This window comes from Oryza brachyantha, chromosome 11 (genome assembly GCF_000231095.2).
Source record: "Oryza brachyantha chromosome 11, ObraRS2, whole genome shotgun sequence".
In the NCBI taxonomy this organism is placed as follows: Eukaryota; Viridiplantae; Streptophyta; class Magnoliopsida; order Poales; family Poaceae; genus Oryza; species Oryza brachyantha.
The window spans coordinates 4,439,234-4,462,761 of record NC_023173.2 but is presented as its reverse complement, the minus strand read 5'-3'; the positions used below and the strand labels follow the sequence as shown (position 1 = coordinate 4,462,761).

Here is a 23,528-nt window from a genome sequence, read left to right as displayed (position 1 = left end):
CCTATTAACCCTCCAACTATTGGAAACTAAGATTCACGCCCTATTGCAAGACGGTACTTGGCTATACGAAGATTTGCACTTCGACCGATTATCATTATTTTTTTTTGTTGGTTGTTTCGGTGAGCAATCGAAGTTCTATTTATTTCCCTAGCCACCATCGATGGGTTAATCTGTTTTAATCTGTCTTCCTCTCACAAGCCACTTCAGTTCATTTCCAGAGTTGACCACAATAATTGTAAACTGAGCTGTAGCTCCTCTGTGCTCGATCTAGTGTGTAATTTAGGAGAGAAATGAGTTCTTGAATCTTGAACTGGGGCGGTTCCGAGACTTGATTGATCGATGAGTTCTTCCGTGGAGGTCAAGGAGGCTCCAATGAGTTCTTGCTTGGGCGCCATGGGACCCCTCCTCAGGAAGCTGGATTCACATCTCATGGCTGCCCAGCGCGGGCTGCCAGGGCCACTCAGGGAAGGCATGGAGCTCCTCAAGGAAGATCTGGAAGAAATCGGCGCCGCGCTCCTGGAGCAGTCCACGCTAGCTTCGCCAAGCCAGGAGGCAAGGTACTGGATGGAGGAGGTGCGCGAGCTCTCCTACCACATCGAGGACTGCGTCGACACCATGACGCTGAAGCTCTCGAGCACCACCGATGCGACCACCATGAGATCCTTGCGTGGCGTCAGGGTCGGCCGCGTCAAGAGTCTCATGATTGGTCGCCGCCGCCACCGCAAGAAGCTGACGCCGTGCGCGAGGATCAACAAGATCATCAGGGTCGCCAAGCTATGGGAGGTCGGCGAGCGCCGCTGGATCGCGGAGCTCAGGAATCTGATTTCTGAGGCGAAAAATTGGCGGAAAAGTGCACACGGCCGGGTTCCTCGACGGTATTGGGTTGCTGCCGAGCTCGTCCGCATCGCGGAGCTCAGGAATCTTGTGTGGGGGGCGAGGGATCGGCACACGAGGTACCGGCTCGCCGACGCCGCCGCCGGCTCTGTCCGAGCGTTCACCGCGGACGGCTGCTGGATTCATGCGCCGATCAGGAGGGTTGCCGCCAATCTTGTTGCCGTCGACGAGCCAAAGGCGAAGCTTACCGAGATGCTGGCGGTCACGGATGAAGCAGATCGGCGGCTGAAAGTCGTATGCGTTCTTGGATCCGCCGGGATCGGTAAGACGACGCTTGCTGAAGAACTGTACCGCGAACTTGGACGGCATTTCGAGTGCCGCGCTTTTGTGCGGGTGCCCCGATCACCTGACATGGGGAGGCTCCTTGGCGCCATTCTCTCTCAAGTCCAGCGGCGTCCACATGCCTGCACGGTGCAGAGCCTCATTCGTAGTCTCACGAAATATCTACGTAAAAAGAGGTAAAACTCTTAGTTTATACTCCTCCGTCCCAAAACAAATCAACTTTTCAGTTTTTAGATATAATGTTTAACTCTTTGTCTTATTAAAAATGTTTTAGGATTCATAATAAAACATGAATAGTACTTTATGTGTGACTATTTTTTAAAAAATTTCTTAAAAATTTTTCAAATAAGACGGATGATCAAATGCTCGACACAAAAACCGAAAGTTGGTTTTTTATGGGACGGAGGGAGTACGAAAGTAAGACTAGCTAATTCAGCAATCGAGTGTTTCCACAATTGCTATTTACTCTTATCCTAATAAACTTAATTTTAATTTGCAGGTATTTTATTGTAATGGATGAATTATGTGATACAACGACATGGGACATTGTCCGCCGTGCTTTTCCAGAGGATGATAATTGCAGTAGAATCATGTTTACGACAGAAGTTGAGGATGTCGCTCTTGATTGCTGCAGTTACCAGCCTGTCAACATTTTCAAGATGGAACCGCTTCGACTCGACGATTCCGCGAAGCTGTTCTTCGACAGCGTTTTCGGATCAGAGCAGCAATGCCCTCCTGAATTCAGCGAAGTTTCGTATAGGATTACAAGAAGATGTGGTGGCTTGCCACATGCAGTCATTAGCATGGCCGGTCTCGTAGCATGCCTACCACGCGTAATAGAGGTATGGACCAATGTAGAGAAATGTCTATGTTCCAGTGTGTCTACGAATGGTAATTTGGATGTGATACTGAAAGGAATTATAAAACTTAGCTACGATGGTCTTCCTCATTACTTGAAGACATGTCTGTTGTATCTTAGATTGTATCCAGATGGATCCATAATTTCGACGGCAGATTTGTTGAAGCAATGGATATCCGAAGGTTTCGTCCCTGTCATACATGGAAAAGACACAGAGGAAATTGCCGAGAGCTATTTCTATGAGCTTGTTAACAGGGGAATGATCCAAGGTGTGCAAGTGAATTACAGCAACCAGGTGCTGTCCTGTACTGTGCACCGCACTGTGTTTGATCTGATCATTCACAAGTCCAAAGAAGAGAAATTTATCACCGCAATAGATTACTCCCAAACTGTTCCAGGAAATTCTTCAAACGCTGGTCGACTGTCACTCTTCTTCACCAATGCCAGATATGCAACTGAAGCAGCAGGTTTAACCCTTTCGCATGTTCGTTCATTTGCCTTCTATGGACTCGTCAAGTGTATGCCTTCCATTTCGGAATTCAAGTTCCTACGGGTTCTGGTTCTTGAATTTTGGGGAGATCACACTGGATGCACAAGTTTCAACGTCGCAAGAATTTGCACATTGTTTCAGCTGAGATATTTGAAGATCTCAAGTGAGATAGCCATAGAATTACCACCGAAGATGAGTGGGCTAGGGTACATGGAAACACTGGAGATAGATGCAGAAGTGACTGGAGTTCCATCAGATATTGTTCATCTCCCGGGTTTGTTGCATCTCCAATTTCGAGATGGGCTCAAGCTACCTGACGGCATTGGCTGCATCAAATCTTTGCGTACACTTAAGTATTTTGATGTTGGAAACAACTCTGAAGAAACTGTACGGAGCCTTGGTGAGCTGACGAATCTACGGGATCTTCATCTCACTTGTTCTGCAGAATCATCAAAACAGCAGGCGAAGAGAAACCTTTCAATTCTTGCCTCGTATACCGGCAAACTGAGTAACCTTAAATCGATCAATTTTTCTCCTGGTAATTCAGGCATGGGCAATTCCTTTTTCTTCTATAAAATGGATATGTCGGTTGATCGTTCCAGGACAGCATCGTTTCTTCCCGTCTCTGTTAGGACACTTGAATTGTTGCCATCTATTTGCATATTTTCCAGACTTCCCAGCTGGATTGGTCAACTCCATAAACTCCACACATTGAATCTTGCTGTTAGAGAAGTGACAGGAAATGATATTGATGGTCTCACAGGACTGCCTGAACTCACAGTTCTCTCAATGCATGTCATCAAAACTCCAATGGAAAGGATTGTCTTCAAGAGGAAATCGTTCCAAGTTCTCAAGTATTTCAGATTTATATGTGGCACACTTCGCTTGGCTTTTCAGGCAGGAGCCATGCCCAATCTTCACAGACTCAAGCTAGGTTTCAATGCCCATAACGGGGAGAGGTATGGTGATATTCTTGTAGGTATTGAGCACCTGTTCAATCTCAAGAAGATTACAGTGCGAATTGGTGGCGCTGCTGAAGCCATGGAGTCCGACAGAATGGCCGCAGAAGCTGCCGTGAAAGAAGCCATTAGAAAGCATCTAAAGTCTCTTGATTATCTCGACATCGCAAGGGTACATTGCATCAGGGAAGAGTATAACCGTGAGATCAAGATTGAAGACTCAATTAGCGAAAAACATGGAGATTCACAAAAGCAACATTCCGTTGAAAAGAAAGCAGTGCCTGGCAAAAGTATGAAGAATATTGCTGATAGTGGGTATGATTTCTTTCTTATTACTTCAGCTTCTACATTTTCCGATATCACTGGTCGCATTCTTATCTTTTTTAACCAATGCTTTTACAGCAATTGACATATAGTGAAACACTAAAATGCAATTGCGTTAAAGGAAATCTTTAGAAAGGTGCATCTATGCTCTTTGAAATGGATAAGATGGTATCTGTATCTAATTAATACAATATATCCTCCAAAGGTATATGCAAAATTTAATAAATACTAAATTTCTCAATTGAGATTCTTGATTACCTTTTTGTTGTTTCTTAATTCCGAATTTCAGGATTAATAAATATCAGGTTAATAGCTGCAAAATCTATTATATATATATAAAGTAATAGGAAAAGGGGCCACCACGTTCAATCTCACGGCCTAGAAAATCCCACGTTAATCGAGAGAAAATAAGAAAAATAGAAAATCCCACGTTAATTGAAAATAATATGAGAAAAATATAAGAATGAGTCAATCGGAGACTCCATCCATATTAATAGGATCGGAATCAAGAGAAAAAAAACTGTCCGAGACCGTGTAGATTGATTCTTTCCTTGGGAAACGTATCTTAGAAATTAACTTTTGTGGGCTGGAAAATCCCTATGGATAAATAAAAAAACAAAAATTTCAATTGGAGATGTCGACGTTAATTTGAGGAAAAACAAACTGCATCCACATTAATAGGATCGGAATAAAGAAAAACAGAAAAAACAGTCCAAGACCGTGTAGATTGATCGTTTCTTTGGGAAACATATTTTAGAAATTAACTTTTATTGGCTGGAAAATCACCGAGGATAAATAATAAAAAAACAAAAATTTTAATCGGAGATGTCCACGTTAATATAATGGAAAAGAACCAGAAAAGAATCAATTGGATTTAATGCCATGGATATAGTAAGTACTTTGTATTCATGTGAAATACCTTAAACTAAAAATATTTAATCCTATATACCTAATTTATTTCGTTACTATTCAATTAACCAATGTTGGACATGTATCCTTTGAAAGACTGAGCGTTTGTTATTTATTTAAGTAACTGCCACATAAAACATATCAACTAACTAATTAATTATTAGCTATAAGATATAATAGATGAATTGATCTATTTTTAAAAGAAAATTATATATATATTTTTCAATAAATATACTGTTTAGCAATGTATAAGCATGCACACAGTAAAAAAAGATATATAAGTTGGGAATATGGTGTTGTCACACGCATCCTAAATCATGCAAGATAGAGTAAAAACCCAAGTGCATAGAAGTACTTAATTTTAGGACAGATGCAGTATTTTGAAGAGATCAAGATTATCTTCATCATGGCACGACCAGTAGGCATGGAGAAACCACCAAAATTGTTTTCATTTATCAATCGGACATGGAAAAGATCTCATGTCGTTCAGAAAGAATAAAATATCAATCATATAAGAGCTAATAACATATCAATCGGAATAAGAGATAAATATAAAAGAGCTACACATCCCATCACGTCTAATGTCATCTCATGAGAAAATATCAATCGGAATAAGAGACGTCCCAATTTTCTAGCATAGTATACTGGTAATAGAAACCTCTCCAATTTTTATAGACTCAATTCCTTTAGCAATATATGGTAACGCATTGTACCGTTGTAAGCTGACTGATTATATTTCGTTACAAAACTTTGGATTAGGCCGGAAAAATAATAGATGGCCGTACTTCCTACCTAATTTGAAACATATGCTGTAGTACATTTTTCCCCAAAAAAATAATCACTTATAATAAAATTACAAGAAGAGAAAATTGATCTAGATGCACTTATTAAATGACACAGCTCCCATTTTTTTGCTTATAATTATCCTTGATTAATTTTATCATAGTTTATATATATATATATGTATGTATATATATATATATATATATATATATAAAGTAATAGAAAAAAGAGTCTCCATATTGTCTCTCACAGGCTAGAAATTCTGAGATTAATCGAAGAAAAATAAGAGAAAAATATCAACTAGACACATCAGATTCTCTTATAGAATCCTTATAGCCTCTACGTTGCCTCTGACAGGTTAGAAATTCTGAGATTAATCGAATAAAAAAAGAGAAAAAAGATCAATCGGACAAAAGAAAAAAATCAACCACGCACATCGGGTTCTCTTATAGAATCCTGATATATAGCAATATTAAAAGAGAAAAGATCAATTGAGAAAAGATCACTTCAATCGGATTTATAATTGTCATCTCATTGTTTCTATAAAAAATAAAAATAACATACATACGTATGTACATACGTATGTATGAATGAGAACCAAAGACATTTCGCTTTCACTCTCACGGGCTAGAAAATATCACATTACTCAAAAAATCCAATTGAAATTAAAATTTTGGAATTAATAAAAAGAAAAATAATAAAAAGAGTTCATGTATAAATACAGTTTAGAAAAATATAATCTAAATTTTGAATTAAAACATTTATAATAATTTATATTGAGGTAAGAGTCCATCTATAAATACAATCTGGAAATCTCTAAAATTTTGGTTAAAAAGAATACGATTAGAAATACAAATTTAGAATTAAAAATAAAGAAAAGTAATAAAAAGATTCAATGTGTATATATAGTTTCAAAAAATCCAAATTTTGGATTAAAAATTTTAAAATAATTGGAATGATGTCATTGGGGACAGTGAGAGCAACTACTATTATATTGAAGATAGAGATCGTGTCTGTTTTATCCACATACGAATCACTGTATTAATTAGAATATCATACATATAATTTTGATCAGGTTAGAATTTAAATTATATTACTATGTAACACATTTTTTCACAATAAAATATGTGAAAGAATTTTATATCAACGTTAGCCGCGCAAACTGCGCGGACCACCATGCTAGTTCAAAATTAAAAAAACAAGTATAGAATAGTTTTTAATGATTTAATAAATATGGAGTTGTACTCAGTTTGGAATATTAATAATAGGATATCATGATTTAATAATTCCAATATTTAAATTAGTGGAAAGTTGACATTAATTTTTTAAATACAAAATAGCCTTATATCCACATGGGTTAATGTCTAGTGTTATCGAGTTGGTTAAGCAATGTATCCCAAATAGCATATGGGTTATACTCAATTTACACTTCGTAGTCAAAGTTGTGTGACCTTTCAATCAGTTTATGAGTGCCTAACCTATCTAGCATGTTCGTTTCCTGAAGAACACTAGAGCACGTACAATAGAAGACTACAAGCTAACTATAAATATATTTTAAACAGATAAGAGAGGAGATTTGTAGCCAGCTATATCACGAACTCCAAGACACAAAGTGTGTATAATAGATGGAACATGATAGTATATGCTTTGTGAGTAATTTTACCATCCTTAAGAAGGTACCACGAGATACCACTTTTTTCTATGTAAATTTTGGTATCTCTTGGTACCTACCAAATTTTACACTAAAATTTTATATCTCTTGATATCTACTCACGGACTATAAATTGACTATAAGATTGACTGTAGATAAATTGGAGCTAGTCGTAGTTGGCTATACTATTGAAGTTGCTCTTATATGCTATGGCATGGTGCAGGGCGGACGACAGGGCCAAGCAAATCAGCAGCAGGAGTAACAGTGTTGCTGTGGACTACGATGAGCTTGGCAGGGTGGGCACCTCCAAGATACACGACCACTACTACTTGTCTGAACTTGCTCCGTGTACCGTGGAAAACGAGAGGTCTGGATCTGCAGGCGATCTCTGCCTGATGGTACAAATGGACAAGTATACTCGGCGTCTGCCGTCCTACGAATGGAGGGACGCCGATATGTCCAAGCTGAATTTCCGGCTTCTCCGCACGCCGGTTTTACTTGGAGCTGTGACCACCCGTCGCCACTTAATCCTCACGGCATCAAACAACCTGACTGTTCTCGACCTGCGAGGTTCCTCGATCACGGAAGTGCCAGAATCTATAGAATCTCTATTTATAATCTTCGGTGTGATTAAGTCGCAGCCGGAGCCTACTGCGAAGACGTCTGCCATCACTACGTGGGACATCAAGAAGACCAACACAGAACTGGGGCCACCACAAGGCATTTCGAGGATGAACAACAAGAGGTACCCACGTCCCCGTCGTTACAATACTCTGACAAGCGTATGGGTTATGGATGGATCTGATTCAGAGGGGCCGTTTAACATATGGATGAATCAATCAGATATACAAGACGAGGATGATATGCTTGGAGTAATTCTGAATTAATACTTAATCTAATCTTAGGGTATGCATGATCACCTAGGTCGCGTTCGCCACCGATCCTAAGTTAACTTTAACACCCTCTTTTTCTACGCGCACGATTCCCGAACTGCTAAATGGTGTATTTTTTGTAAATATTTTCTATAGGAAAATTGTTTCAAAAAATCATATTAATCTATTTTATATTTTTTTAATAATTAATTAATCATGTATTAATCTATTAATATGTTTTCCGCGTCGGATAAGTTAACTTACCATCCCTCTAACCGAACGCGACCCTAATTCTTATGTGGAACTAAAGTAATGCTAACCGGTGGAAGGTGATGAAGCCATTAGGCCGATCAAATGATGTTACGTAATTTGTGATGTTGAGTGGGGATTATTGGGGAAGGGAAATCACCTTTCGTTCCTCTCCAACATGTCTTACGATCTGTAGATTTAGAAAGACTTACCTTTTTCGTGCGCTAGTCACGTTAATCGTCATCGTCAATCGAGGTCCTTTATATATGGCGTTGAGGGGATCGGGGTGATTTCTCTCGAGGAAATGGCGAGTCCGATCATAGCGCTGAGAGAAGTAATGTGCGTATGAGTCGTTCCTTACCATTATATGTGGATAGTCCTACGGTCTTGTTTCTCACGGTTACGAGTGCAATGGGCCTAGGCTCTACCGTGGACTCAGGTGATGTTTGTTTCCATAAATTCTACAACTAAAAATTAGTCCTAGGACTAAAACATAAGTTTCTTTTAGTCGTACCATGTTTGTTTGGAGATATTAAAAGAGACTAAAACCTCATTATGACCTACTCAATAGTACACACCACACACATAACTATATACCTAGAGTAGTAGAGCAGGTGCACTATAGAACTTTAGTCCCTTTTAGCACCTCCCCAAGGGACTTATAGACCTAGATAGTTTGTCTCTTTTAGTCTCTTCTGTTTACTATTTTAGGGGCTAAAAAGGACTAAAGTGAAGAGACTTATAAATTAGTCCCTCCAAATAAACAGCCCCTGAGCCCATCTCACCTGTCTAGCTCATGCGTCAGAGATCAACCAACGTTCTTCCATTTGATCTTAGGAGCTGTTTGGTGGGGCCTTTTTCAGCCCGTAGCCCTTATCATGGTAATCAATTCCATTAGAAGTTGTTTGTTTGCGGAGGCCCGTAATCAGATACCCTGTAATCGAATACCGGCCCAATTACGATCCGTTACCGCTCCCGGCCCGAGCGGTATCCGATTACGATACGGACCGGATGCGTCACTACTATCTCGCGTCGTACGCGAGTCGATGCCCCCTCTTGTATCGCACACGCGCGCCGCCCCCCCTCCCCCCCGCCGGTCAGTCGTCGCACATGCCGCCACCGCCCCCCTTCTCCCCCGTCGCACACGCTGCGCCACGCCCTCGTCCCCGGTCGCACACGCCGCCACCCCATCGTTGGGCGAGTCGCCATCGGGCAGACTGGGAGCAGTTGGCGAGTCGCCGTCGGGCGCCACCACCACTACCGCCCCTGCGTGCTTCGGCTATGCTCAGGCGATTTCCATTCTTGTGATCTCTAGGTACACTACCTCCTCTCTGTTCCTCTTCTGTTTTGTTCTGATTTTAGTTCTGTAATTCTTGTATTGTTGATTAATTGCTCGACCCAGTACTTAATTTAGTTCTGAAAAAACATGTGATATTTAGATTTGTTTGATCGGATGCGTGTCCTAATCAAAAGCTTGTTTTTTTAATTATGTGGTCTAGCTGGTCTGATAATAAATTAATTAAAGTAGGTAATATAAAAACAAATAGTTTTGCTCTCCATCGTCTAACGTTAATATAATCACATGTTAATGCAACAAGTGCACTGCGTATCTCTGCACATGGGGATGTAAGTACTACAGTCAACCAAGAATGCATAGACAGCTTCTCCGTTTCACCAAGGACAAGCACACTATTGTCAAGTGCAGATGTACTGCTAATGATCAACCAGAGTCTGTAGCAACTTGCATCATGGTGAACTAACACTAATCCATAGATAGATATTAAGGAGAAAACTATGCATCTGGATCTTATTTGTTAGAGCACTTTCATCTGGTTAGTACTAGTTAAGCACTTTCATCTTAACTTCATGTGATCTTGCTTCTACTAATTTTTGAAAAATTCCACTAGATGAAGAAAAAAGAAGAAACTAAGGAGATCACTGGTAGCCAGAGGTGCTTGCTTTTTGTTGGTAATGGGTTTCTCAAGTATGGACTGCTCACTTCATGACTTATAAATCTGAACAAAATATGTTTTTGAATGCATTTTTAGCTGAAATGCTTAGTTGTGTACTCCGAATTTGTTCTGAATTAGTTCTGTACTAGTTTCTTTCATCTTTCTTTTCTAGTTAGACATTTGTTGGATCGGTTTGAGAGTACTATAGAACCTCTCACTTACAGGGTTTTTGTTGTGTTCTCCACTGTCATGTTGTGTGCTCTAAAGTCTGAACCCTGTGGTCGTAGATATACCAGTGGTTTACCACTCTATTGATTCTGTTAAACTTGTGGTCTCCTATCAACCTGCTTACTGTGCAGCCTCTAGAAATGAGTTCATATTTTAAGCCTTTCTGCTCATGTCACATAGTTTCATATTTTTATTAATAAAGATTAACTTGCAATGGCAAAACTAGTTTTAACTATAGTTCTGGGTGTCTATTAGCACGTGATCATTTTCTCTCATTGCTTATAATTTTTGCATCTGATCTTCATTTTATTTTCATGAATTTATTTTTTTCTTCCATTTTCAGATGGACCAAACAGAAATTGATGTACTGGTGGTGCAGTCACAACATTTGAAGCTTGTCACAACATTTTGGAGCTCGTCTAGTATTTATGACATTTATGCTAATTTGCATTTGAGATTGTTAAACTGGTAGCTTACGTTTCAAGATTATGTGCTTGTGCGCCCAGATTTTGAGAACATGCGTTAATTATCTACGTTTATTGACAGATATTATTGCTACTAGTAAAACTGCAGCTGCGTACTTATGCACAGTTGATAAAATTGTTGGGTTAAGGCTGCTATGCTGCCTATGATAATGATTATCACATGGTAATTGTATTGAACCCCACCATATTCATTTTTGGGGGGTTTCTTTGTGAGTCAGGAAAATGTGGAAGTGCCCCTAAATTTATGATAATTGATAGCAGATCCTACAAGAATTGCATCACTAGCTTATATAGCAGCCTAGAAGCATTTTTTTTCCAGCCAAATAGGAGCTGACAGTGATTAATTATGTATTTGTGTGATCATGTATTTTCTTACTGAATTTGTATCCCAATAATAGACCCTGGATGATGGACGTGTATTTGTGTCAGGTCATGATACGTGTTATGATCACATGATCCAGGGTCAGATCGGCAGCACGGTTTAATCAGGTTGATTGGCAAGGAGTTATTTTCGTTGTGACTATCAATATTTAAATTCTCAACGGTCACGTGTTTTGCTGTGTACTCTGTATCGTTACCTTGTAGAGCAACCAAACATAGTTAACTAATCACTATACATTACCGCACCAAACCAAACAAAACATGTAATCTGATATAATGAAATCGGTTGCCACCAAAATTGTTCCCAGTCACATTTGCGTTACCTTGGTCGAACCAAACAGCACCTTAAGGTTAACGAGTCCAGCCTTAGTAGAATAGCAAACCAAACCAACGAGTCAAAGTGGCAATTAATATGCCACAGTGACACCAATACCTACAGTTCATCATAATATCTTGATAGCTTTTATTGGGTGTTGACTGATTCTTATGCCCCTATATCTAGGATCTCTTCAAAGGCATTACTTTTTACATGTGCTGGCCAACAACATAAATTTCAATGAAACTAATTCACAAGCCTTTGAAATATGTGGATACATGAGTGATCTTAAAAGTTAAAACTAATATGGCGACCTTAATAATTCGATCATGGGACCTATATATATCTTTCGCATCATAATGTCATTGTGTTGGCAGAAACACATGGCACTTCTACTCGAATAGGAAATTGCGATTGTTAATGCGCAATCTCATTATCACAGTACATTGAATGATTTTATAAAGTTGTTCACCACTCTTAACTTTAAAAACAATTTTATCATCCTTAAGTAAGTACCAGAAGATATCACTGTTTTCTATATAAAATTTGGTATCTATTGGTATCTTATATACTAGAAGATACTAAATTTTACTTAGAAAACAGTGGTACCTCTTTTAAGGATGGAAAAAAAATACTCTAACTTTAATCACTTTATCACATGTCACAAACTTAGTTTGCATTATCGACTATGCAGTAAGTACCAAATGGAGCTTTTAACCATGTATATTTGCTCCTTAATTCTTAATCAAACATTAAATTTTCTTAAGTGTGAACATGTTATCATAAGTCTCACAAATAGCGAGACATTTTAGTAAATTAACGTTATAAATTATGGACTTAACTAAATCTGCCATAATTCTCAATACATAACACCAAATTTGTACCCATCTAGACTTAGGCCGCGTTCGGTATGGGTGTAAGTTAACTTATCCCTGGCATAGAAAATGTAGTAATAGATTAGTATATGATTAATTAATTATTAAAAAATATAAAATAGATTAATATGATTTGTTAAAACAAATTTCCTATAGAAATATTTTTCAAAAAATATACCGTTTAGCAGTTAGGGAAACGTGCACGCGAAAAACGATGGGATAAGTTAACTTAGAGGGCAAAGAACACGTCCTTAGCACTCATGAAGCTTCTAACAGCTGAAGCAAAGGAAATGAACTTTACTTTATATGATCAACTAATTTCCCTTTATTAAAGAGCAGATGTGACATAGTAACCTTACATTATATCCCAAAATTTTCTGTCACTGTATGAAGATAAAATGAGATAACCTTAGTACTCTTTAGACTTGAACTTAAAAGTAATATCCATTTGCCTTATCATCTAATGCATTTCACGTTTATGTGCTTGCTAATAGGACATTATGCTTTTAAAGTACTTTTATGGTCAAATTTATTCGTAGCTATACATATTGCATGATGTTAATTTGGAATTAGCCATCTTAGACGAACTTGTGATTATGGGCTTAATTTGCTTCACTTGTTTCAAACTTTCAATTCTGTGATTATTGTAGGTGTCATTGGCATTCTAGCAAAACTCAATTTTGTGTGGCCGAGTTTATCACTGTTTGTGGCAGTTGTTCATGCAGCAACTTGCCAACAAATTTCCAGACCAACAACCGTCCTTTGATGGCTATACCTCCTCTTGCTCCTGCTGTTTAATTAAGTAAATTTAATTTCTATATGCACACAACTTGTTCTGTGGGAGTACGCCTATAATGACCCCCTTTTTTGCAGCTTATAACATATTTTTAATCAGTCCCTTTGTTCATGTAACTATGAATTCAAATAAAGTACAGAATTTACGCTTTACTTACTTCCTTGCTTGCGCTCAACAACAAAGCGTACTCTACGAGCATGAGGCTGTGGGTTCAATCCTAACTCTTGTTTAATTTCTTTTTCAGTTCGCACTTGCGTCGTGTGAAGAATATTCCTTCCATATCGCTCGCGCTCAACAACACTACAAAAGTGCTTCGCGCCACTCTATGAGCACGGTTTCCAGGTTCAATCCTAAGAGGTCTTAAGTTTCAGTAATTGCCAAACAACATATTTACAAATAAAAACCAATTTTTAAATAAAACTTATATAATATATATATATACTTAGCTATAAAATCAAGACTAAAAAATAAGGGTATCATCCTTAAAAAGTATTTTAAGATACCAAGAATTTTAGTACAATTTTTTGGTACCTCAAGATACCACACCATTTATGCTAGAGTTTTTTTACCATCTTCGAAAAATACCTCAAGGTACCAAAAATTTATACTAAAATTCTTAATAGCTTAAGGTACTTTTCAAGCATGGTAAAAAAGCCCTTTATACTAAAATGTGTAGTAACTTGAGATACTTTTTCAAGAATGGTAAAAAAGCTCAAAAAATAAACTATAAAAAAAACCCCCAAAACCATATCTATATTTAAGACTAAAAATTTAAATTTTCATAAGCATAAGCATGAGTGAAAAGATAATAGCGCACCCATCTTTTTTTCGATGTTAAACATAATTTAATATTCCCAATTATAAGTTTTTCGATGCAATGTACGCTTCCAAATCAACTGTGTCTTGACCATAATTAATTATTCCTGACCCAATACTATTAAAATTACTTTGACACGGTGCAACGCACTTTATTTTTTTAAGTAAAGTACACATTTTACACTTTAGTATTAAATTGTCATAAGAACCTATATCTTAATTCTGGAAGCTAGCTATCAGTATATCTGTTTAGTACTTTAGTCATTCATAGTCCAATTCAAAACTTCGTCCTGAAATGCACGTACCTTGATTTATGAACATGTTTGCAACTCAGTCCTATCAGCTTGAATTAATTTGTGGCCAATTGCTGAAGTATCATTATTTTTTTATTATGCAAATTTGAGATTATCTTTTTCATGTTGGTAGATTGATTGAAGAGATGCAGTTTGTACTATAAATGAAGATATGAAATAGTACCAACTATGGGAAATATTTGAGTGGACTCATGTCTCATCCTTGATCCAGACATATAAATCAGTGTGTGTGCTATAAGATTTTGATACAAAGAATCTAGTGAGCCATATAAATCAAAATTTAGAGGTGATTTGATATGTTTTTAGATCTCGATTCAAGGAGCAGCCCGTGAGTTGCAACTCATCGTAGCTAGACTATATATATACACTATACAACGCTTTGAACGCACGTAATAAACAACGCGTGATATAACATCCATATCCCCACCCACACACACTGTCTATCGTTCCACCAACTTCACACCTCTGGTTAAATTTTAACTTTTTGAACAACACGCCGCATATATCGATTTGAGTTAAAATTTTACTAAAACACATCAACCATCGAGCACACCAATAGTCTAAACCAACTCCAGTTAAAATTTCAACGCAGACATTCACATTAAGTGCAGTGAAAATTTTACGGAAGAACACACAAACAGTAAGGAGAAGCGTATCATCTAGCTATAACATACGGTTAAATTTTAACTGACACACAAACATCATGTAACATTTTTTTGCTTATGTCTTTAATTTTTAACTCTTAGGTGTATCCTGCAAGCGGAGTATAAGTTAAAGTTTAACTCAACAACATCATGGGGTATTAAAATATAGTTGTTTTGATATATCAGTCATCATGATTCGTGACAGCGAATCTTTCGGTGGTTGGCACATCAAAGCCACGAGCGAATATATAATTCTATTTTTCTGATTTTTACAAATTTTTCAGTTCTTTGTAGAAATTTATTTTTCCTCTAGGTGGTGGAGAAGACAGATGCGCGTGTTGTCGTCTACTACACATACATACCCGCGAGTGGAGAAGGTAGAGTTAATGCTTCGTACACCTTTTTGGGTGGCCGGCATATTTTCCTCTCGTTTCCAAACAATGGTGTGGAAACCTACCCGCCAATTCCCGGGAGAAAAGCCCATGAGAAAAACTTTCACCGGTTAATTAGTTGCGCATTTGAAGCCCACGAGCGGTGAAAATCCTGGCCCAATCCACGTGAAATTCCTGCTACACATTAGTGCCCCTTAGCACTAACTGGCCTCTTATAGGCTCACCGTTCACAGGCGCATTCAAAGACACTCACGGTCCATTAGACTTTTGACCTACACCACACGAGTATGTGCACGGACTAAGATGGTAGACCTAGCTTTGATCTCGGATATCACTTGTTGGTTAGCTCTGACCTCGGATATCACTTGTTGGGCAAAACCAGAAGACGTTAGTCTAACGGAAAGGAAGTTATGCTATACCCCAAAAGCTAGTCAAGAGGTGAATAAATTCCTCTATATTTAAGTTGGTGTAACTCTTTCTTAGTTTTTAATGTGGGACTATTCCAACACTCATCTCCTCTTTCACTATGGTGGGTTTGCATTTGCAGCGACATGACACAGGAAGCGGGGAAGGATATACTAGGAGACTTTAATCTTGTGAGACATGACATGGAAGCATTGAATGCTAGTTCGCTTGCTGCTCACTCTACATAGCAGCATGTAAATCCAGATGTGTTATATTGACTAAATATTTATCAACATTATTACCTTGCTTTCTAATTAAAGTTTCAGCTCAAGTACTAGCTATATTTATGCTCTGCACATGTAGTTTTCTGCTGTTGTAACTTAGTTGGAAAATTGCGCAATAACATGTTGTTCCTGGGGCTGTGTGGCATTTCTGTACAATGAGTAACTCAGAAAAAGTTTGGAATTTTGCACTATGAGGCATAGAGTAACCAGTACATTGCATGCTTAGCATATATTTGTTCTCCTGAAACATATATGCTGAGAATTTGGTTAGTTTTTCAACTATTCATGATCTATTCTACGCTGTTCAAACAAGTTCAAGTTAATTAGCATGCTACTACCTCCATTTCATAATATAAGATGTTTGACTATTTTGGTTGTAACGTCTGACCATTCGTCTTATTCAAAAATTTAGTATAAATATAAAAAATAATAAATCATGCTTAAAATTCTTTTAATAATAAAGTAAGTCACAAGTAAAGTAAATGATATTTCCATAATTTTTTTGAATAAGACAAATGGTCAAACATTACAAGCAAAAAACTCAAACATCTTACATTATAAAACGGAGGGAGTATCTTTTTTTCGAAAGCAGAAATTAGCATGCAACTTTGCTAGCAATATGATGTCAGCTATCTAGATGCAGAAGTGATTTTTATGGGGCATTTAATTTTGTCACTATCTTTACATATTTGTCACCTCATGTATATATGACATTATATGACATGTGAGTTCTAGATACATATATCATATATCATAGACACATCGATTAAATGTCAAATCTAAGAGCGGCAAATAGTTAAATATCCCGATTTTTGTGGCATGTTGCTCTATCTTCTCGTGTCAGAATTGGGACAAAGGATAAGATACTTTAATTTTTTTTACTCCCCAGATTTTGATCCAAGTGGATTCTGTTTACTGTCAATCTCGTGCTCATCGCTTGCTCCATAAACAAGGAAAAATGCTGAGCATCTCCAAGAGTTAGGCAAATTTTGTTTTCCAAATCTAATGTTTTGGCAAGTCTCTAAATAATATGGCAAAGAAAATTGTATTCAATCTCTAATAGTTTGGTATATTTTAGTTGGCAAAACTAAAATCGGACCCACAATTTATTATTTTCAATCTGAAAGTTAAAAGTTTCATCCATGCCGATCCGTGTTCGCCCCCGCCGCCTGCTCGCTCACTGGTCGCCCCGCCCCGCCTCGGCCTCCCCGTGGCGCGCCTCCTGCGGAGCGACGCCGCGTGGTGGCTGGGAGCGGCGACCCTCAACGGCGGCTCCTGAAGGCAGCGACGAACGGCAAGACGGTGGCACACATAGGAAGCGAAGTCGGTATGTGCGAGTTCCGCGAGCACGTCGGAGAGAAGTGTGTCGTACTTTTTCTGTGGATGACAAACTAAATTTAGACTCCTAAATATAGGCGTAAACGAGGAGATATGACAAATTGCTAAATTTGGAAAAGCCATATGACAAGCCATTGGAGCGTGTTTTTTATTTCAGTTTACCAAAAAAACAGGAATGATGAATAGGGATAGCAAACACTTGGAAATGCTCTTACATACTATATTTTCAGGTTGGCAGGTCTTCTATTTCTGATAATAGACTTGTTGATTCTTTGGGAATCATTGCATATACATTGAGAAGACGAAGGCTGATGTTTTATGGTGTTGCTTAATGGTTTAATAGAGGACATCATGTAGTTCACATGTTGGAGAATGTTAGTTCTCAACTTTTCATCATGAACCATCAGTCAACAATGAGTTGTATCCTTCAACTATGCAAAATTATATAACAATCATTTTCCCCCCAAATCAGCGGACGGTGAACAATCCAACATCACTAATCAGCGAGCAGTTCACCAAAAATTTCATCTTCTTCAAGAGTGAGCGCTTTAACGAGTGTATGCTCAGGAAACATTACGTGTAGGTTTGCGAGTGGAATTTTGTTTCTTATTCTGTATTGGGAAACTTTTATTCATACCACTACGAATCAGAGAGTTTTGTTTTTATCATCCAAAATTTACTTATTTGCATTTATCCTTTTCCTCAGTGTGCTTGCAATATGGCATTTGTACTTCTTGCTTGTTAAAACTAGCATAGCAATATCATATCTGGTGCGCTAATGCAAATTTAAGGTGATTTTGACTCGTGTGAAGGGTGCTTTGCGTACCGCTAGCATGTTATACTATACCATATAGCAAACCATCATTGTTTTCTGATGTTTAATTCGTGCAATCTAATCCATATTGTCAATTCTCAATTGTACTCGAAATGGAGCCTTGAGGCACTTAAGCACTTTTCCAAATGAAGCCTTTGGTTAACTTTTTCTTTATGTATAGCATCTGTAATTTGACTGTTTCATGGGTCAGAGACAAACCTGGGATTGCTCCCTGCCCCCCAAGACATGCTCCCAAACGATGGCAGTGAAATCTCCCCTACCGGAACTGGAAAATTTAACTTTTTATCATTCTTACCTATCGAGTAGCATTAAATTTGTCACTCCCTCTCATAAGCCTTGTGAGAGGGATTAAACTCCCACTACAAAGAGTGGCAAAAAGTTAAAAGTTCCACCAGGACTGAATTCCCTAGAGGTGGAGAGGGATCACAGAATAATCCCGTACGGGATTTTTTTCCCCTGGTTTCACGCCGGGTGTTCACCAAGTGAGGCCGTGTTCATTTGGAGATTAGTAATCCAGTATGAAAAAAAGTAGTGATAGATTAATACATAATTAATTAATTATTAGTTATAAAAAAATTAAAATAAATTAATATGATTTTTTAAAGCAATTTCTTATAAAAATTTTTCAAAAAAACATACCATTAAACCGTTCGAGAAGCATGCGCACGAAAAACAAGTAAATCTGGTTAGTAGGGGTGAGAAGAGCATGCCTTAAGCCCTAAAGGATTATCTCGTTTGGCGTCCCTTTTCCTCTAGGAGGCTGGATTGCTCGATTATCACCTACCCTCTCATCGTTCCCTCCCTGCTACCATGGTTCGCTGCATGCTGCACTACCAGCATCTTTTCAACTCCTTGTTCCAGCCCCATGATTTTACATATCCACAAGATCAATGCAAGCAGATGGTCTCGTTACAAAATTATCAGACGGGAGTGTCTCCCTGCATTGGTAAAACTGATGATAACTGAATCTGAAAAGTGTTCACCACTCATCATGGAAGATCAGGCAAAGAAAACTAAATAAACCAAGATTATTGCATTGGAGCATGGATCAAGTATCTCTCATCGACAAAAAGCGATTCATAGACGATGAATCATGTCATCATCATTAAAAAATTTTATGCAGCAGAAGCCAGGTCAACCTTTTTATTAGCCCTTCCTTTAAAGAAACCTGGCTATATTCAGATCTGTTAAACTTCAGATTCTTCCAGCTCAATTCCTTCCTGACCTGAGCTACTGTCTTTACCGTGACCCTCGACAAACAGATTCCACCAACTTACCATGAAAAAGGATCAACTTTCACCGCTTGATCTGGAAGAATGTTGCCATCTGATTGTTAGATGATCGTTTGGCCTTTTTTGCAATTAAGTCTGTCGACAATTTCCCCTATGGAAGGCCTGTCCTTTGGATTTTTTTCCACACAAGAAAGCGCAATATCGATGCACCTTTTTACTTGTTGTAAGCAGTTTGCATCCAATAATCGGTAGTTGGAAGCTATATGCGGCATTTTCGACCAATTTTTACGTACCTGCAACATTTTAATGAGATTGAAATAAGAATATGATTGACAATTCAATAGTTGCTTTTTTTGTAAGGAAACTTGTTAATTGCTCGCAACCCGTAGTGGGCTTGAGTAGGATTTAAGCAAAGACAATGGTCAGTTTGAAAAACAAAAGGTTCTTGATATTCAAATAGACAAAGATATTATCTTACATTTCCGATGAACTCCTGTGAAGAAATGTCTTGGCTACTTGAATCGACTTTTAATCCTGTTACTATCTCAATTATTAGAACTCCCAAACTGAATATGTCTGATTTGGTTGAGATTTCACCACTGTAGCAATATTCTGGTGCTATGTATCCTCTGAATTATACAAACAGTAATCTTTTAAGCATTATAGGAGAATGTGCAAATGGAAACAGTATACCTTCATTAAAGAAAATATGAAAGTCATAATAAGGAATGAGCTTACCTGGACCCGACAACCGTTAAAGTACGAGTTCGTGTTTTGTCTTCACCTAAGAGCCTTGATAGGCCAAAATCTGCGATTTTTGGCATCATGTTATCATCCAACAGTACATTGCCAGGTTTGAGATCTAGATGAATAATTGGTCTTTTCAACTCATGCAAGAACATTAAACCCTGACATATCCCTTTAATAATTTTGAAACGCATGTCCCAGTTTAGTTCACTAGATTCACCTGTGGAAATGAACAAAACGAGGTCATTTCAAACAAGTATGTCCTTAAAAAAATACTAGAACTATCAGTGCTTACTGTTCATTTCGGTTTCTACAATCTGTTTTAACTTATTGTTTAGATAAGTAGCACTTCCTTTGATGCAGAAGTTGATAAATAAAGTGGGAGCTTTAACATTCAGCTAATTCACAAAGGAGTTGAAGATGGGCTTGTACAAAGGATCATACCATAAATATACCTGTCGAGACTTCCTCTAGGCAAATACTCGTAGCACAGTAACTTTTTCGAGGTTTCGATAAAGAAAAATTTTCGATCTTTCTCCACCACATCCTTCCGTGTTTCATAACAGTACCCAATTAACTTAACTATATTTGTGTGGTTGAGATCAATAAGAATACCAGCCTCACTCTGAAACTGTTTGTCTTGATTAATTTCAGCCACACTGTCGAGAAGCTTCTTTACAGCAACTACTTCCCCATTTGGAAGTACTCCCTGCATAATTTCTGCTGTTAGTGTACTCAAATATATTGATGAAATCAATGATTTTTGCAATAAAGAAGGAAATTATAAGCCAAACATACCTTGTAAACCACCCCAAAAGAACCTCTACCAATCTCTTGCTCACGGGAGAAATTGTTCGTGATCTTTTCCAAAAAGTCTAATTTTGGGTTTCTTGTCAGTGTACTTACAATTAGTCGCCTTTTCTCCATTTGTTCACGTATAATGGCTTCGTCACTAATATCTGCTTGAATGAAACTTCTCTTAAATAAAATAGCACTGTTTTTACAGGCTTTGGAAACATCTAGATTAAGAAAAAACTATATTACAACTAATAGACAAATAAAAGGTTTCCTGACCTGTTCCTTGATCTGTGAGTTTTACAATAATTTCACCTATTGCAGGTCGTTTCTTTGGATTAGTGTCCACACAGTTTAGCCCAATTTCAATGCATCTTTTTGCCTGTAGGAGGCCATCTGCTTCTAGTGATGGGTACTTGGATGATATTTGTGATGTTTTTAACCAATTTTTATGTACCTACAGAATTATATATCATAAATTGAATGAAAGCATGAACAAAGGAAACATCACGGTCTTTCGTAATGAAGAAAGATTATTGAGCTTCAGTTTGTTAATACATTTATCTTACATTATCGATAAGAATCCTGGAAGAAATGTCTTGAGAACTGGAGTCATTTTTCAATCCTGTTACTATCTCAAGAATAAGAACACCCAAACTGAATATGTCTGACTTCTCTGATATTTCACCTCTATAATAATATTCTGGGGCAATATATCCTCTGAGTGGCATTAATAAACAAGGTGTGACACATTATATATGGGACCAATGCAAATGTAACAGTTGAAGGCAAAGATGCAAAAATATGAAATTAGGTGGTTTGAATTTATCTTACATCCATCCAACAACATTTTTTGTGATAACTCGGGTTTGTTCTTGACCAAAGAGCCTTGACAACCCAAAATCAGCAATTTTTGGCACCATATCGTCACCCAACAGTATATTACTTGGTTTAAGATTCATATGAATAATAGCTTCATTCCGCTCCTTGTGTAGAAAATGTAAACCATTGCAAATACCAATTATTATTTTGAAGCGCGTGGGCCAATCGATTCCATTTGATTCATCTGAATATAAATTAGGAAAAGGTTGCTTTAGAAACAATATGCATATCTGGATGTAAGTATTCATATAATACAGTGGTGCTGACATTTAGGTGGTGTGGGCTTCATTGCCAAAGCAAGATGTATAGCTATGGAGTGGATTGCATTACCGTAAATATAGTTGTCAAGACTTCCATTGGAGAGATATTCATAGCAGAGTAACTTCTCCTCCACGTCTATGAAAACATGTTTCCCATTATGCTGAACTACTTGCGTTTCAGCTTGGCAGCAAGAACCAATCAGCTTCACTATATTCTTGTGCTCCAACTCCACGAGATTCTCAGCCTCGTTCTGAAACCGTCTGGCATGAATACCTGATGTTCTCTCAAGCTTCTTCACAGCAATCACCTCCCCATTCTCAAGTACACCCTGTTTTGCATATAATGGAGTTAACATTCTGAACTAATTCTGGGGAAGTTGGGAAATATTGGAAAATTTGTGTGCAGTTGTACCTTATAAACCACACCAAATGCACCACGCCCAATCTCCCGTTCACCTGAGAAGTTATCTGTGATGTCCTTGAAGAACTTTAATGGTGGATTCTTTGGAAGAGTACTTCGATGCTGTGATTTGTTCTCCGCCCTATTTTGCGTGCTGGATTCACCCTTCATTTCTGATTGCCCAGAATCACCTTCAGAAAAGACTGTAAGACCTAAGCTAACATATCTTTATCTAATTGGCACCCAATCTTGAATAACATTAATGGTTGATGTGATTCGTTAAAATTCTAAGAATGAATCATTTGTCAGAACAAGAAACCTGTCTAGCATTCCGTCAAGGAAAGAGGAGAAAAAAAAGAGAAACTTGTCTAGCAGACAGGTAAGCTACAATCTATGCCCCTCCCATGAAGCCTATCGAGTATGTTCTCTGACATGCAGATCGGCGAATAAACCACCTTGCTACCTAATTATCTCAGAAATCTTGGAGAAGCAACACAGAAAAATCATTGCTAGGAATCGGAAAAGCCCTCTCAAAAGAATGGAGGAGATCGACAAGAACAGGGTTCATCAATGGAGGACAGTTTGCAGCGGCGCTAACCTAGAGAAGATGAGTTGCCACCAGGGGTGCGACCTCGTTGCTTCTGAATCAATCGAGGAGGAAGAGAAGAGCTGGAGAAGACGAACTGTTTCTTGATGGGAGAAGCAACCCAAGCAAGTGGCTCTGGTGGATGTGAACAGGTTGACTTTGAGCTTGACTATCTACACCACCACTGTAATGGAGAGGCATCGTCTGAATGGTCTCATTATGTAATAGTTGACCATGGCCATGGGCACCATTCCGAGCTACTTGTGCTTGTGCGCCTAACCATAATATTTACA

The 23,528-nt window shown here is 38.0% G+C and overlaps 2 protein-coding genes across 5 annotated transcripts; one reads left to right on the top strand and one right to left on the bottom strand.

Annotated features, from left to right (window-relative positions):
• Positions 1–209: 209 nt before the first annotated feature.
• Positions 210–8,098, top strand: LOC102719999 (disease resistance protein RGA5-like). The gene is made up of 3 exons (XM_015842605.2): positions 210–1,352; positions 1,676–3,799; positions 7,375–8,098. The coding sequence occupies exons 1-3, from the start codon at positions 340–342 to the stop codon at positions 8,036–8,038; spliced, it is 3,801 nt and encodes a 1,266-aa protein (XP_015698091.2). The 5' UTR covers positions 210–339; the 3' UTR covers positions 8,039–8,098.
• An 11,088-nt stretch (positions 8,099–19,186) lies between these two features.
• On the bottom strand, positions 19,187–23,407 carry LOC102703158 (putative receptor-like protein kinase At4g00960). Of its 4 annotated transcripts, none has more exons than XM_040529148.1 (11): positions 23,248–23,407; positions 22,662–22,852; positions 22,320–22,578; positions 21,942–22,173; positions 21,677–21,827; positions 21,387–21,564; positions 21,111–21,271; positions 20,757–21,021; positions 20,304–20,532; positions 20,044–20,194; positions 19,187–19,858 (listed from the first exon to the last, which is right to left on the bottom strand). In XM_040529148.1, exons 2-11 carry the CDS (start codon positions 22,818–22,820, stop codon positions 19,667–19,669), a joined length of 1,977 nt encoding a protein of 658 aa, XP_040385082.1. In that variant the 5' UTR covers positions 22,821–22,852; positions 23,248–23,407; the 3' UTR covers positions 19,187–19,666. The 4 variants fall into 4 exon arrangements, with proteins under 4 accessions (XP_040385082.1, XP_015697519.1, XP_015697520.1 ...); XM_015842033.2 differs by having other exon boundaries at positions 22,662–22,840; XM_015842034.2 differs by having other exon boundaries at positions 22,662–22,822.
• Positions 23,408–23,528: the final 121 nt, after the last annotated feature.

Coding starts and splice junctions, on each gene's coding strand:
- LOC102719999 (XM_015842605.2), top strand. CDS start 340: ATGAGTTCTTCCGTGGAGGTCAAGGAGGCTCCAATGAGTTCTTGCTTG. Junction 1,353..1,675: donor AAATATCTACGTAAAAAGAG/GTAAAACTCTTA, acceptor TTTAATTTGCAG/GTATTTTATTGTAATGGATG. Junction 3,800..7,374: donor AAGAATATTGCTGATAGTGG/GTATGATTTCTT, acceptor GGCATGGTGCAG/GGCGGACGACAGGGCCAAGC.
- LOC102703158 (XM_040529148.1), bottom strand. CDS start 22,820: ATGAAGGGTGAATCCAGCACGCAAAATAGGGCGGAGAACAAATCACAG. Junction 21,828..21,941: donor AAAAATGTTGTTGGATGGAT/GTAAGATAAATT, acceptor AATGCCACTCAG/AGGATATATTGCCCCAGAAT. Junction 21,272..21,386: donor ACTCACAGATCAAGGAACAG/GTCAGGAAACCT, acceptor TCATTCAAGCAG/ATATTAGTGACGAAGCCATT.